A 14,394-nucleotide genomic window follows, 5' to 3' on the forward strand; every position below is an offset into this window, starting at 1 on the left:
TGACACCTTGTGTTACAAAGCTGTGTTATGAAAGCAAGTGTGGTTTTTAAAAGACAGTTTCGGGAAGCATGGCAATGGGGAGCAGTTGCAGTGAAAGTTGGATAATTAAGCACATGTAGTTATTGAGTTCAACACAGTTACCTCTCATTAATAGCTTCTGGTGGAGGGTATGAAAGCACCTTCATTAACATCCTTTGTCTTAACCACTAGCCTCTCACGACCTGCGGCTGTTTTATGTGTGGAAGAAACTGTAGGAGAGCTCCACATTACAGGACCTCACAAAAACATAGACAGACAGACAGACAGACAGACAGACAGACAGACAGACAGATAGATAGATAGATAGATAGATAGATAGATAGATAGATAGATAGATAGATAGATAGATAGATAGATAGATAGATAGATAGATAGATAGATAGATAGATAGGAAAGGCACTATATAATAATCGCTGACAACACTGCTATCATGGGCTGCATCAGGAGTGGGCAGGAGGAGGAGTATAGGGACCTAATCAAGGACTTTGTTAAATGGTGCGACTCAAACCACCTACACCTGAACACCAGCAAAACCAAGGAGCTTGTGGTGGATTTTAGGAGGACCAGGCCCATCATGGACCCCTGAAGCCACTCCTTTGATATCTTGGCTGTGTGCTTAGGGTCGTTGTCCTGCTGAAAGATGAACCGTCGCCCCAGTCTGAGGTCAAGAGCGCTCTGGAGCAGGTTTTCATCCAGGATGTCTCTGTACATTGCTGCAGTCATCTTTCCCTTTATCCTGACTAGTCTCCCAGTCCCTGCCGCTGAAAAACATCCCCACAGCATGATGCTGCCACCACCATGCTTCACTGTAGGGATGGTGCCTGGTTTCCTCCAAACGGGACGCCTGGCATTCACACCAAAGAGTTCAATCTTTGTCTCATCAGACCAGAGAATTTTCTTTCTCATGGTCTGAGAGTCCTTCAGGTGCCTTTTGGCAAACACCAGGCGGGCTGCCATGTACCTTTTACTAAGGAGTGGCTTCCGTCTGGCCACTCTACCATACAGGCCTGATTGGTGGATTGCTGCAGAGATGGTTGTCCTTCTGGAAGGTTCTCCTCTCTCCACAGAGGACCTCTGGAGCTCTGACAGAGTGACCATCGGGTTCTTGGTCACCTCCCTGACTAAGGCCCTTCTCCCCCGATCGCTCAGTTTAGATGGCCGGCCAGCTCTAGGAAGAGTCCTGGTGGTTTTCGAACTTCTTCCACTTACGGATGATGGAGGCCACTGTGCTCATTGGGACCTTCAAAGCAGCAGAAATTTTTCTGTAACCTTCCACAGATTTGTGCCTCGAGACAATCCTGTCTCGGAGGTCTACAGACAATTCCTTTGACTTCATGCTTGGTTTGTGCTCTGACATGAACTGTCAACTGTGGGACCTTCTATAGACAAGTGTGTGCCTTTCCAAATCATGTCCAGTCAACTGAATTTACCACAGGTGGACTCCAATGAAGCTGCAGAAACATCTCAAGGATGATCAAGGAAACAGGATGCACCTGAGCTCAATTTTGAGCTTCATGGCAAAGGCTGTGAATACTTATGTACATGTGCTTCCTCAATTTTTTTATTTTTAATAAATTTGCAAAAACCTCAAGTAAATTTTTTTCACGTTGTCATTATTGGGTGTTGTGTGTAGAATTCTGAGGAAAAAAATGAATTTAATCCATTTTGGAATAAGGCTGTAACATAACAAAATGTGGAAAAAGTGATGCGCTGTGAATACTTTCCGGATGCACTGTATATAGATAGATAGATAGATAGATAGATAGATAGATAGATAGATAGATAGATAGATAGATAGATAGATAGATAGATAGATAGATAGATAGATAGATAGATAGATAGATAGATCTTTATTCGTCCCCAGGAGGACACTTGGCTTAAATGATCTGAGGAGCACAAAGTGTTCCAACATTTTTGGCAGCCTCTTGTGTTTTTGCTGCACACTGTGAATGTATGTATGTAATTAGACCATGTTAATCATTTGTAGAGATATTTTTTTATATTTTTTAGTATTACATTAAACTAGCAAGATCCCATAAAACTACAATTATGGCTGAAATGTCTAATATTTAACTTTGCCGAGATAAAAGGATTGTCCATGCCTGAAATATTTTAAACCTGATAAGCGTAGGCTGCAGTAATAGTAAAACCAATAAAATATTTTGCCACATCACCCGAAATGAAAATAAATGATGGCAGTATTTATTTCCGGAAGGTCGTTGGATATTGTGAAGGATTTAGTTTCATAGTTGGGAATGTGATTGGCTCAGGCATATTCATCTCACCCACCGGGGTGATCAGATTCTCTCATCTCAATGTCGGCGTGGCTCTCTGTATCTGGGGGGCTTGTGGGCTGCTGTCTCTCATGGCTGCCCTCTGTTATGCAGAACTGGGAGTCAGTATGCCTTCCTCGGGTGGATCATACTATTACAACAAAAGAGCGGTGGGACCCATTCCTGCGTTCATCTTCATGTGCACTCGGACATTTTATAGAAGTCCAGCATCAGCCGCCGTGAAAGCCCTCACTTTGTCTGAGTACGCTTTGCAGCCTTTTTATGGGGAATTTGGGGTGTCTGAAGTCGCGAAGAAATCGCTCGCTGTGTCTGTCCTGCTGTCTCTCACCGTCGTCAACTGCTTTAATACCAAGTGGGCTGTCCTTGTGCAGAAGGTCTTTACCTTCTTAAAGATTTCAGCACTGAATGTCATCATTTTGGGTGGGATAACCCAACTCTGTAAAGGGAAAACTGGCAGCCTGGCCAATGGCTTCTCTGGAGAACTCCCTGATGCAGCTGATATTGCACAAGGAATTTACCAAGGAATGTGGGCTTATTCTGGCTGGAGTACGGTCAACACCATCGCAGGTAATCGTAACATTTTGAATCTCTTTATTAATCCCAAATTGTCTTTTTGCCTGACCGTCAGAGCAGAGGGTCAGTCATTGTACAGCCCTAACCCTAACCATAACCTTGTATTAATTTTCAAGTTAATGGCCTTACCATATCTTTAATTTTACTATTAACAGTGCAGACTTGTATATGTCAACTTAAAGTAAGAATCAATTGCTGCTTGCTTGAATGCCAAGCAGTTTTACTATTTAATGTTGCCGGATAATTCCTATAGATTAGGTTTCTACAATTAGCTTTTGACAGAATTCAGTGTGCAGACACTCAGAACTCCATTTGTGATTGAGAAATCGGAAGCATTGTTTTCCATTGATGTCTATGAACCTTACGGGTAGAGAGATCTGCAATTCTGTTTTCACAAATGAAAATCTAAATCTAAGATTAGTCAAAATGATTGACGTCATTCAGATGTTACAAGTCCATCCATCCATCCATCCTCTTCTGCTTATCCGAGGTCAGGTCGCGGGGGCAGCAGCTTGAGCAGAGATACCCAGACTTCTCTCTCCCCGGCCACTTCTTCTAGCTCTTTCGGGGACAATCCCGAGGCCTTACCAGGCCAGCCGGGAGACATAGTCCCTCCAGCATGTCCTGGGTCTTCCCTGGGGCCTCCTCCCGTTTGGACGTGCCCGGAACACCTCACCAGGGAGGCGTCCAGGAGGCATCCTGATCAGATGCCCAAGCCACCTCATCCGACTCCTCTACTCTGAGCCCCTCCCAGATGACTGAGCTTCTCACCCTATCTTTAAGGGAGAGCCCAGACACCCTGCGGAGGAAACTCATTTCAGCCGCTTGTATTCGCGATCTTGTTCTTTCGGTCACTACCCATAGCTCATGACCATAGGTGAGGGTAGGAACATAGATCGACTGGTAAATTGAGAGCCTTGCCTTACGGCTCAGCTCCTTTTTCACCACGACAGACCGATGCAGAGCCCGCATTACTGCGGATGCCTCACCGATCGGCCTGTCGATCTCACGCTCCATTCTTCCCTCACTCGTGAACAAGACCCCGAGATACTTGAACTCCTCCACTTGGGGCAGGATCTCGCTCCCAACCCTGAAAGGGCACTCCACGCTTTTCCGGCTGAGGACCATGGTCTCGGATTTGGAGGTGCTGATTCCCATCCCAGCCGCTTCACACTCAGCTGCGAACCGATCCTGAGAGAGCTGAAGATCACGGCCTGATGAAGCAAACAGGACAACATCATCTGCAAAAAGCAGTGACCCAATCCTGAGTCCACCAAACCGAACCCCCTCAACACCCTGGCTGTGCCTAGAAATTCTGTCCATGAAAGTTATGAACAGAATCGGTGACAAAGGGCAGCCCTGGCGGAGTCCAACTGTCACTGGAAACGGGTTCGACTTACTGCCGACAATGCGGACCAAGCTCTGACACCGGTTGTACAGGGACCGAACAGCCCTTATCAGGGGATCCGGTACCCCATACTCCCAGAGCACCCCCCACAGGATACCCCAAGGGACACGGTCGAACGCCTTTTCCAAGTCCACAAAACACATAAGCAAACTCCCATGCACCCTCCAGGACCCTGCTAAGGGTGTAGAGCTGGTCCACTGTTCCGCGACCAGGACGAAAACCACACTGCTCCTCTTGAATCCGAGGCTCGACTATCTGATGGACCCTCCTCTCCAGAACCCCCGAATAGACTTTTCCAGGGAGGCTGAGGAGTGTTATCCCTCTGTAGTTGGAACACACCCTCCGATCCCCCTTCTTAAAGAGGGGGACCACCACCCAGGTCTGCCAATCCAGAGGCACTGTCCCTGATGTCCATGCGATGTTGCAGAGATGTGTCAACCAAGACAGCCCTACAACATCCAGAGCCTTGAGGAACTCCGGGCGTATCTCATCCACCCCCGGGACCCTGACACCAAGGAGTTTTTTGACCACCTCGGTGACCTCAGTCCCAGAGATGGGGGAGCCCACCTCCAAGTCCCCAGGCTCTGCTTCCTCATTGGAAGGCATGTTATTGGGATTGAGGAGGTCTTTGATGTACTCCCCCCACCGACCCACAACGTCCCGAGTCGAGGTCAGCAGTGCACCATCCCCACCATATACAGTGTTGACACTGCACTGCTTCCCCTTCCTAAGACGCCGGATGGTGGACCAGAATCTCCTCGAAGCCGTCCGAAAGTCGTTCTCCATGGCCTCCCCAAACTCCTCCCACGCCCGAGTTTTTGCCTCAGCAACCACCAAAGCCGCATTCCGCTTGGCCTGCCGGTACCTATCAGCTGCCTCCAGGGTTCCACAGGACCCTTACGGCCACAGCTCCGGTCAGCTGCCTCAACAATAGAGGCACGGAACATGGCCCATTCGGACTCAATGTCCCCCACCTCCCTCGGGATGTGGTCAAAGTTCTGCCAGAGGTGGGAGTTGAAGCTACTTCTGACAGGGGGCTCTGCCAGACGTTCCCAGCAGACCCTCACAACACTTTTGCAACTACCAGGCCTGACCGGCATCCTCCCCCACCATCAAAGTCCACTCTCCACCAGGTAGTGATCAGTTGACAGCTCCGCCCCTCTCTTCACCCGAGTGTCCAAGACATGTGGCCGCAAGTCCGACGACACGACCACAAAGTCGATCATCGAACTGAGGCCTAGGGTGTCCTGGTGCCAAGTGCCCATATGAACACCCCTATGCTTGAACATGGTGTTCGTTATGGACAATCCGTGACAAGCACAGAAGTCCAATAACAAAACACCGCTCGGGTTCAGATCGGGGGGGCCATTCCTCCCAATCACACCCTTCCAGGTCTCACTGTCATTGCCCACGTGAGCATTGAAGTCTCCCAGCAGTACGAGGGAGTCTCCAGAAGGTATGCCCTCTAGCACCCCCTCCAGGGACTCCAAAAAGGGTGGGTACTCCGAACTGCTGTTCGGTGCATACGCACAAACAACAGTTAGGACCCGTCCTCCCACCCGAAGGCAAAGGGAGGCTACCCTCTCGTCTACTGGGGTAAACCCCAATGTACAGGCTCCAAGTCGGGGGGCAATAAGTATGCCAACACCCGCTCGGCGCCTCTCACCGGGGGCAACTCCAGAGTGGTACAGTGTCCAGCCCCTCTGAAGGAGATTGGTTCCAGAGTCCAAGCTGTGCGTTGAGGTGAGCCCGACTATATCTAGCCGGAACCTCTCAACCTCACGCACAAGCTCAGGCTCCTTTCCCTTCAGAGAGGTGACATTCCACGTCCCAAGAGCCAGCTTCTGTAGCCGAGGATCGGACCGCCAAGGTCCCCACCTTCAGCCACCACCCAACTCACACTGCACCCGACCTCCTTGGCCACTCCTATAGATGGTGAGCTCATGGGAAGGGGGACCCACGTTGCCTCTTTGGGCTGTGCCCGGCCGAGGCCCATGGGTGCAAGCCAGACCACCAGGCGCTCGCCATTGAGCCACACCTCCAGGCCTGGCTCCAGAGGGGGGTCCCGGTGACCCGTGTCCGGGCGAGGGAAAACGGCATCCAAATTTTTTATTCATCAAGTCGCACAGTGCCCGAAATAGAAAAGAAGTCACATATCAAAGTCGGCGTGAAAAGGCGTGAGTCATAGCCCACCGTCTGAGTGTTATATGAAAGCTTATTAGGGTACAGACAAAAAAAATAGGCACACAGTGGGAAAAAAGCACGAAATGTCAACTTTAATCTCAAAATTTCCACTTTAATCACGTAGTTTATTTTGCCATTAAAGTAGAACATCATAAACTTCATCTTAAAATCGTTTATTTTACTAGTTTCTCAAGTAGCACGTTAAATGCTTTGTTCTGTATTTGATCTTCTATGTGCTCTATGTGTGTGAATCACTACGTGCTTCCGTTCTTTCTCTTTCTCCGACAGGACACAGAATCCATTACATTCGTGATATTACAGCTCTCTGAATAATTAAAATACTGAGATGTATACATGATATCTTTTTCATGATGATAGGAATGAAAGCATGTTATTAAACATGGGAACACGGTGGCGCAGTGATTGTTCATATCTCACGCAAGAGGCTTGCTGCGCCATGCGCGACCTTCAATGAAATAATTTATCGCAGCAGTACTGTCTCTTTCAAACGTACTAACCTCCAAATCTTGTCCTTACTTTTCTTTCTCCAAATACCCAATCGCCACACAATCAGCTCTGTAATAGACATGAAGCCCAGTGCAGGATTTACGTATAAGCTACACAAGCTATAGCTTAGGGCCCCCGCCTTCTTGGGGGCCCCCAAAACAAATTGCCCGAGTGAGCAATTGTCATATATGCTTAAATATACTACAGCCCTATTTGTCCCAATCAGGCCCAGCCTTAGGCATAGGCAAAGTAGGCTACCGCCTAGGGCCCCAGATCGACTCCTTGGTCTAATTTTCACGCATTTCACAGAGCTTCCAGGGGGCCCCTGGACCCCCCTTTCGCCTAGGGCCCCATAATACCTAAGACCGGGCCTGATGAAGCCATTTGTAAGTTTAGAACGACGATTCTTCAAAACGTTTAAGGAACATTGAAATATCTTCGTAGTACGTGTTTAATTATTCTATCTATCTATCCTACCAGTGTCGCGCCAGCCCAGCAAGAATAAAGCACGAGGTATAGAATAATCCGTGAACTAGCCAGCGCTGCGGCACCGTGTCCGCACATGTTTGATTATTAACAATATAGATTATTTAAATGAAGTTAAAGTTTTATCTGTATAATATAATCAACATTTTTCCTGCATTTCATCTTAAAAATTATACTGTCATCATATGTAAATACACACTTTATAAAGTGGCTCAGGTTGTGCAGTATTATAACTGTTGTGCAAGTTTACAGTGAGGTGATTGTACTTATAAGTACAAACAGTTCTACAAGGAGCACTTGATGGACTGATTGAGTGCGTTTAAAGTTCTTGGGATGAAACTGTTTCTGAACAACGAGGTCCGTACAGGAAAGGCTCTGAAGCGTTTTGCCGTGGCTGACAGGGTGTGCTTGATGCTGTATCCCAATATTTCTCTTTCTGATCAGCTGCTGCTGTGATTCCCCACTCAGATACAGTGATATAAATACTCCGAGTGGTGCAGTGAGAGTAATATCGAAAAAGATGATCCACGGTGGCAACACTTAACAGGAGCAGCTGAAAGAAGAAAAAGAAGGTGCAGCGAGAGTTACAACGCTAAAGCAGTTATGGTATCTGGAATACTATGGCTATTCCCTGGACCATTATATTGCTGCAGGTTAATTACAATCAGATGCATTACACTAATAAACAATATGCAGTTAGTTTCAGTGTATTTATAAAGCTGCGTCAGGAATGTGGAGCTAAGAAAGAAAGGGTGACCACACAAGAACAGTAGCACCGCTTTGACGCTGGGTGCCGCCAGTCTGCAGAACCGAGCGGAGAACTTGCATACGCCAGGGCATGAGTTACTGTAGAAATGTGCATGGCTTTACGCCAAGTTTAGGTTTTATACATCGCGATTTGAGCGTGGAAACGTTCGTACGCAACATTTCTGTGCGTACGCACCATTTATACATGAGGCCCCAGGGACATGACTTCCTGTGAGACAGCAGTGCTACCACTCCGCTAAAACATGTGTATTTATTAACAGTATTCATTATTTAAATGAAGTTATCTGTAAAATGCAACATATATACTTTAATGCATTTCATCATGAAAGTGATATCAAGTATAAATCTAAGGGTTCTAAATGTGCGGAGAGCTGGAATGTCAGAAATGTAATGAGTTCTGTGTGGCGATTGCTGCTTGCCGCTGCTGTCAGGTCAGGAGGAAGCCCCAAATGCGCGTAGCAATTAACAACTGGGTCGGTTTTAAGATGACGTTTACGACGGTCTGCTTTAATGATAAAGTAATCTACGAGTTTAAAGTGGACATTTCGAGGTTAAAGCCGAAAGATACCCTTTATTCACAAAATAGACCTTTTCACTGTGTCCATAACTTTCTTTTCTCTGTGGCTCAAATACACAGCCATACATTCTGATGACGGCACAGAAGATTGCATGTAAGATCTTTAAAATGTATTGTGTCATTACGATAGGGAATATGCGATGCTTGAATATAAAAGCACCATGAATGCATTTGTATGTCGGCATTTTGCTTCACCACATCTAACCGTTCATCAAACATCGATCCCAGAGGATCCTGAAAACGGCGTTCTGTCACATGTCGATAGTAAACAGAGACTCTGACGTCGCATTCCGACTTTTATCACACTGCGCCCCCCCGACTTTTTCCTGGTACTGCAGCTAGTGCATGCATCACGATAATTTCTGAGGACGTGTTCAGAGGACCCATCAAATGAATGAATGTCAGCCTTGATGCATGCATGTACGCATTCTGAGCGTTAAGTATAAAACGACCCTTAAAGTACATGCACAAGTATCGACAGTACACTGCTTGCGTCGCAGCAGCATCCTCAAGCTCATGCATCACTTAGCGTTAAGTATATCCCCGGCCTTACATGTAGCATTGTGACGTGACTGTGGGGCGTAATGGAGTCAGCGCAGGCTACATCTTCATGCTAGACACTTCCAACTTTTTTTAGTTCATATTCTATCAGACTCAGAATGTTTGCTCGGTCTGCAAATGAGCAGACAACTTGCCGTTAGTAAGGCCCGTGGAACAAAGGGGTCACTCTGTGCAGTTTTGTCAATGGAGGACGGCCATTTGAACATTGAGCTTCAAGGTGTGTTAAACATTACCCTCGCTGCGCCTGCAAACCTGTGATCACTTCTAACCTCGCATCTATTGTTGCTGGCAAAAATGAAGAAATGAATACCTTCTTGATGTTGTTTTTGGAGTGTCGACAACAATAACATTCTTTAGCCCCAGATGAAAATACAAACGTCAACGAGCAGATAAAATATTTAACTTTACAGAGATAATGTGTCAAGTATGTGAACAATGTGTTAAGGTTAAAGCTATACCGCCTGGCCTCTTTAGCTGACCCTTAAACCGCCACAACCGGCTAGAGTCAGTTCCCAGTGCAATTTGCCAGCACGCTGGAGCTGATCAGTCATTGAGCAGCCAGCTCATGACCACTGGCGCCCCCTGCAGCATTGCAGCATCACTGTCCCTGGGATTCAGCCACTGCACTAGACTAGCCTGCAGGATCAGCGTTGGCCATTTCAAGCACAGCTGGCGCAGTCGGTGATTTACTGAATTTCATCAACGGCGTCAGTTGCACCTTGTACATATAATAATAGATTGTTGCAGTAGTTTTTTGTAGTGTTTACAGTTCATTGGCAGTGTGCAAAATGATAAGTGTTGCAGAAAGTATCTATCTATCTATCTATCTATCTATCTATCTATCTATCTATCTATCTATCTATCTATCTATCTATCTATCTATCTATCATATAGTGCCTTTCATATCTATCTATCTATCTATCTATCTATCTATCTATCTATCTATCTATCTATCTATCTATCTATCTCATTGTGATGCTCTTTGCATGAAAATAACATGTGTTCCATTAAAATTTCACTTTTTCTTGGCGAATTGTGAATTTTCCTTAAAAATGCGCAGCAAAAAAGAATTTGGTGCCCGGGGGGTACATTAACCCCCTCCCAAGTATGTGGCGGTTTAAGGGTTAATTAGGTGAATAGAAGAAACAGGCAATTTTGTATTGTATTGATATTTTGCAGAGGCCTATTCAATCTTTTCGTTACTTTCTTTACCGAAGCATAATCATTCCCAGAGTGTTATTTTTAATTTATAAGGTTTTGGCTGCTGCCCCGCTTATTGACTTCTGGTCCCAATCGTCAGTTCATACATTTCTTTTAAATGATCATTATTAGAACTTATTTAGCAGACAACTTTCTCCAAGGTGACTTACAAGGCAACTTATAATACACTGTGGACAAGTAAAGGACTGCAAAATCTAAGAAGAAATGTTGGGGTGTTGATCCAGTCGTTCCCATTCAATCCACCTAACTCAGGACTAGCAAAAATGTCCGCTGTGGATGCACATGTAACTGAAAGGTTCAAAACGCATAGAGAAGCCATCAGGCTTGGCAATTTTTTTTTGGAACGTTTTCTACAGCATGGAACGCGGCGGTGGGATTTCTAGGTTTGCGAACCTGAAAGGGCAGAGTCAGTTACCCTCACTGGCCGTCTTTGCAGTAATGCGGAGGAAATAGAAGTGGAGCAGGGTAACGCCAGCACCCCCTAATGCCCTGGGGTGGTAGTACATACCACAGATGAGCGCCTAGAGTGATCCACTGACTGGCATGTGTGATAACATACAAGAATGATTAGAAGATGGAAGAATCAAAAGCAACTGACAACAAGAGTAGGAGTCATACAAGTTCTGCTATGAGGGGTATTCAGAAAGTCCTGGGCCTTTCAAGGAAACAATAATCTGAGAACCACCAGATTACCAGAAAGTTCAGGAACTCACGACTTTTCAGTGCAGACAACATCGAGATCAACATATTGTTTTCAAGTGATTAATCCACCAGAAGCTACATCCTCTTCAGTCACTTCCTCTAACTCCCCATTCACAGCTTCAATGATCTCATTGCATTCTTTGATTTTCGAACACAACCAAAAATCTCAGGGTGCCAAGTCAGGGGAATTACAAGGTAGCTCCACCAACTTGGCGGCCATGGCCAGCCAAATAATGGTGTTGGAAATTAGTGGAAATGGGTAATCCACAGAAAACTTCAAGAAAACCCCAGGGTTGTCAGACGTGCAGTTTTCAAGGCAAATTGGGCGATTTTTGAAAGCGTTGTGTGGGGAAAAATTTTGATTTGGTGTTGTGTGTGTTTTTTTGGGGTATTTTTAAAGGATACATGCAGCCGCCAAAACGCACAAAGCTTCTATGAAGACACCATAACTGCCATTCTCTCTGAGGTCAGGTCTCCTGGACAAGGTGTCCATGATCACAGTTAATAAGACCTGCTCAACACTTTAGTTAATGACTCCGTTAAATCAGAAAATACACCTGCCTGGAAGAGTCAAAGCACTAGATAGATAGATAGATAGATAGATAGATAGATAGATAGATAGATAGATAGATAGATAGATAGATAGATAGATAGATAGATAGATAGATAGATAGATAGATAGATAGATAGATAGATAGATAGATAGATAGATAGATAGAACTTTATTTGTCCCCAGGAGGACACTTGGCTTAAATGATCTGAGGAGCACAAAGTGTTACAACATTTTTGGCAGCCTCTTGTGCTTTTGCTGCACACTGTTAACGTATGTATGTAATTAGGCCATGTTAAACATTCGTACAGATATTTTTTTATATTTCTTAGCATTACATTAAACTAGTGTGAAAAGAATCCACAAAACAGAATAAGGGTTGGGGTGTTTAGCCCCGTATACTACAAAGTAAAGATCATCCATCCATCCATCCATCCATTTTCCAACCCGCTGAATCCGAACACAGGGTCACGGGGGTCTGCTGGAGCCAATCCCAGCCAACACAGGGCACAAGGCAGGGAACCAATCCTGGGCAGGGTGCCAACCCACCGCAGGACAAAGTAAAGATCAGTTCAGGTTTTTTACAAACTCAAAAACAAGACAATCAATATAGGGATTTTATAAGGGCGGACAGGAGATAACGTGGAGGGATGCTGGGAAGTGTCAAGAGGGATTCTGGGAGTCTGACGTCATCAGGTATCGTCAGAGGTTAAAAATGAACCCGGAAGTGTCTGTTTCCTTGAGTCGTCCGGGCACTCTTTACGGCTCCGCCGCTTCGGCCTTTCTAAGGAAGTAAGGAGACAAGGATTAGTACACTGCCTTAGCACCCTCGCGGTACATTTTACACGACAAACCGGGTCGATCAACTGCTTCCCAAGCGCTCGTGTGTGACACTAGCAAGATCTTATATAAATACAATTATAGCTGAAATGTCTAATATTTAACTTTGCCGAGATAAAAGGATTGTCCATGCCTGAAATGTTTTAAACCTGACAAGTGTAGGCTGCAGTAATAATGAAACCAATAAAATATTTTGCCACATCACCTGAAATGAAAATAAATGATGGCAGTATTTATTTCCAGAAGGTCGTTGGATATTGTGAAGGATTTAGTTTCATAGTTGGGATTGTGATTGGCTCAGGCATATTCATCTCACCCACCGGGGTGATCAGATTCTCTCATCTCAATGTCGGCGTGGCTCTCTGTATCTGGGGGGCTTGTGGCCTGCTGTCTCTCATGGCTGCCCTCTGTTATGCAGAACTGGGAGTCAGTATGCCTTCCTCGGGTGGATCATACTATTATAACAAAAGAGCGGTAGGACCCATTCCTGCGTTCATCTTCATGTGCACTCAGACTTTTTATAGAAGTCCAGCATCAGCCGCCGTGAAAGCCCTCACTTTGTCTGAGTACGCCTTGCAGCCTTTTTATGGGGAATTTGAGGTGCCTGAAGTAACGAAGAAATCGCTCGCTGTGTCCGTCCTGCTGTTTCTCACCGTCGTCAACTGCTTTAATACCAAGTGGGCTGTCCTAGTGCAGAAGGCCTTTACCTTCTTAAAGATTTCAGCACTGAATGTCATCATTTTGGGTGGGATAACCCAACTCTGTAACGGGAAAACTGGCAGCCTGGCCAACGGCTTCTCTGGAGAACTCCCTGATGCGGCTGATATTGCACAAGGAATTTACCAAGGAATGTGGGCTTATTCTGGCTGGAGTGCGGTCAACACCATCGCAGGTAATCGTAACATTTTGAATCTCTTTATTAATCCCAAATTGTCTTTTTGCATGACCATCAGAGCAGAGGGTCAGCCATTGTACAGCCCTAACCCTGCCACTAACCTTGGGTTAATTTTCAAGTTAATGGCCTTACCATATCTTTAATTTTACTATTAACAGTGCAGACTTGTATATGTCAACTTAAAGTAAGAATCAATTCGTGCTTGCTTGAATGCCAAGCAGTTTTACTATTTAATGTTGCCGGATAATTCCTATAGATTAGGTTTCTACAATTAGCTTTTGACCTATCAGAATTCAGTTTGCCGACACTCAAAACTCCATTTGTGATTGAGAAATCTGAAGGATTTTTTCTACTGATGTCTATGAACATCAATAGATGCAATTCTGTTTTCACAAATGAAAATCTGAATCTGACATTAGACTAAATGATTGACGTCATTCAGGTGTTAGAAGTAATAAATAAAATGGTGTATGTCAAGTCCTGTCATTTTCTAACCTGCTCAATCCAGAACAGGGTCGCTGGTGTGGGGGTACTTGATCCTAACCCAGGGGGCAAATCTTAGAGAGGGCGCCATTAGAAATATTTACAATAAGAAAATGTAGTTGAAGAAACCTGTCACTCTAATTTTACCTTAGGACAGCGAGAGCTAGTCACATCCGTCATATTCTATGCCCACATCTTCTTCTTCTTCCTCTTCATCTTTTCCCACCTGGTCACTCTTTTCCAGACCACTCGGTCCAGCACCTCATCTCCAGTCCTTTTCCTTCACATCTTCTTTTACTTCATCCA

At 45.4% G+C, this 14,394-nt stretch overlaps 1 protein-coding gene across 2 annotated transcripts in view; it reads left to right on the forward strand.

Moving 5' to 3' along the window:
• The first annotated feature begins 2,163 nt into the window (after window positions 1-2,163).
• LOC114653859 (b(0,+)-type amino acid transporter 1-like) overlaps window positions 2,164-14,394 on the forward strand; it is a 39,096-nt gene continuing 26,865 nt past the window's right edge. The window contains exons 1-2 of one of the 2 annotated variants that reach the window (XM_051929278.1): window positions 2,164-2,254; window positions 12,957-13,602. In XM_051929278.1, the coding sequence (XP_051785238.1) occupies window positions 2,219-2,254; window positions 12,957-13,602 (682 nt within the window). In that variant the 5' untranslated portion in view covers window positions 2,164-2,218. Of the gene's footprint in view, window positions 2,609-12,956; window positions 13,603-14,394 lie in introns of both variants that reach the window. The other variant, XM_051929277.1, reaches the window with a different exon arrangement.

Source organism: Erpetoichthys calabaricus, chromosome 6 (assembly GCF_900747795.2).
Source record: "Erpetoichthys calabaricus chromosome 6, fErpCal1.3, whole genome shotgun sequence".
Classification (NCBI taxonomy): Eukaryota; Metazoa; Chordata; class Cladistia; order Polypteriformes; family Polypteridae; genus Erpetoichthys; species Erpetoichthys calabaricus.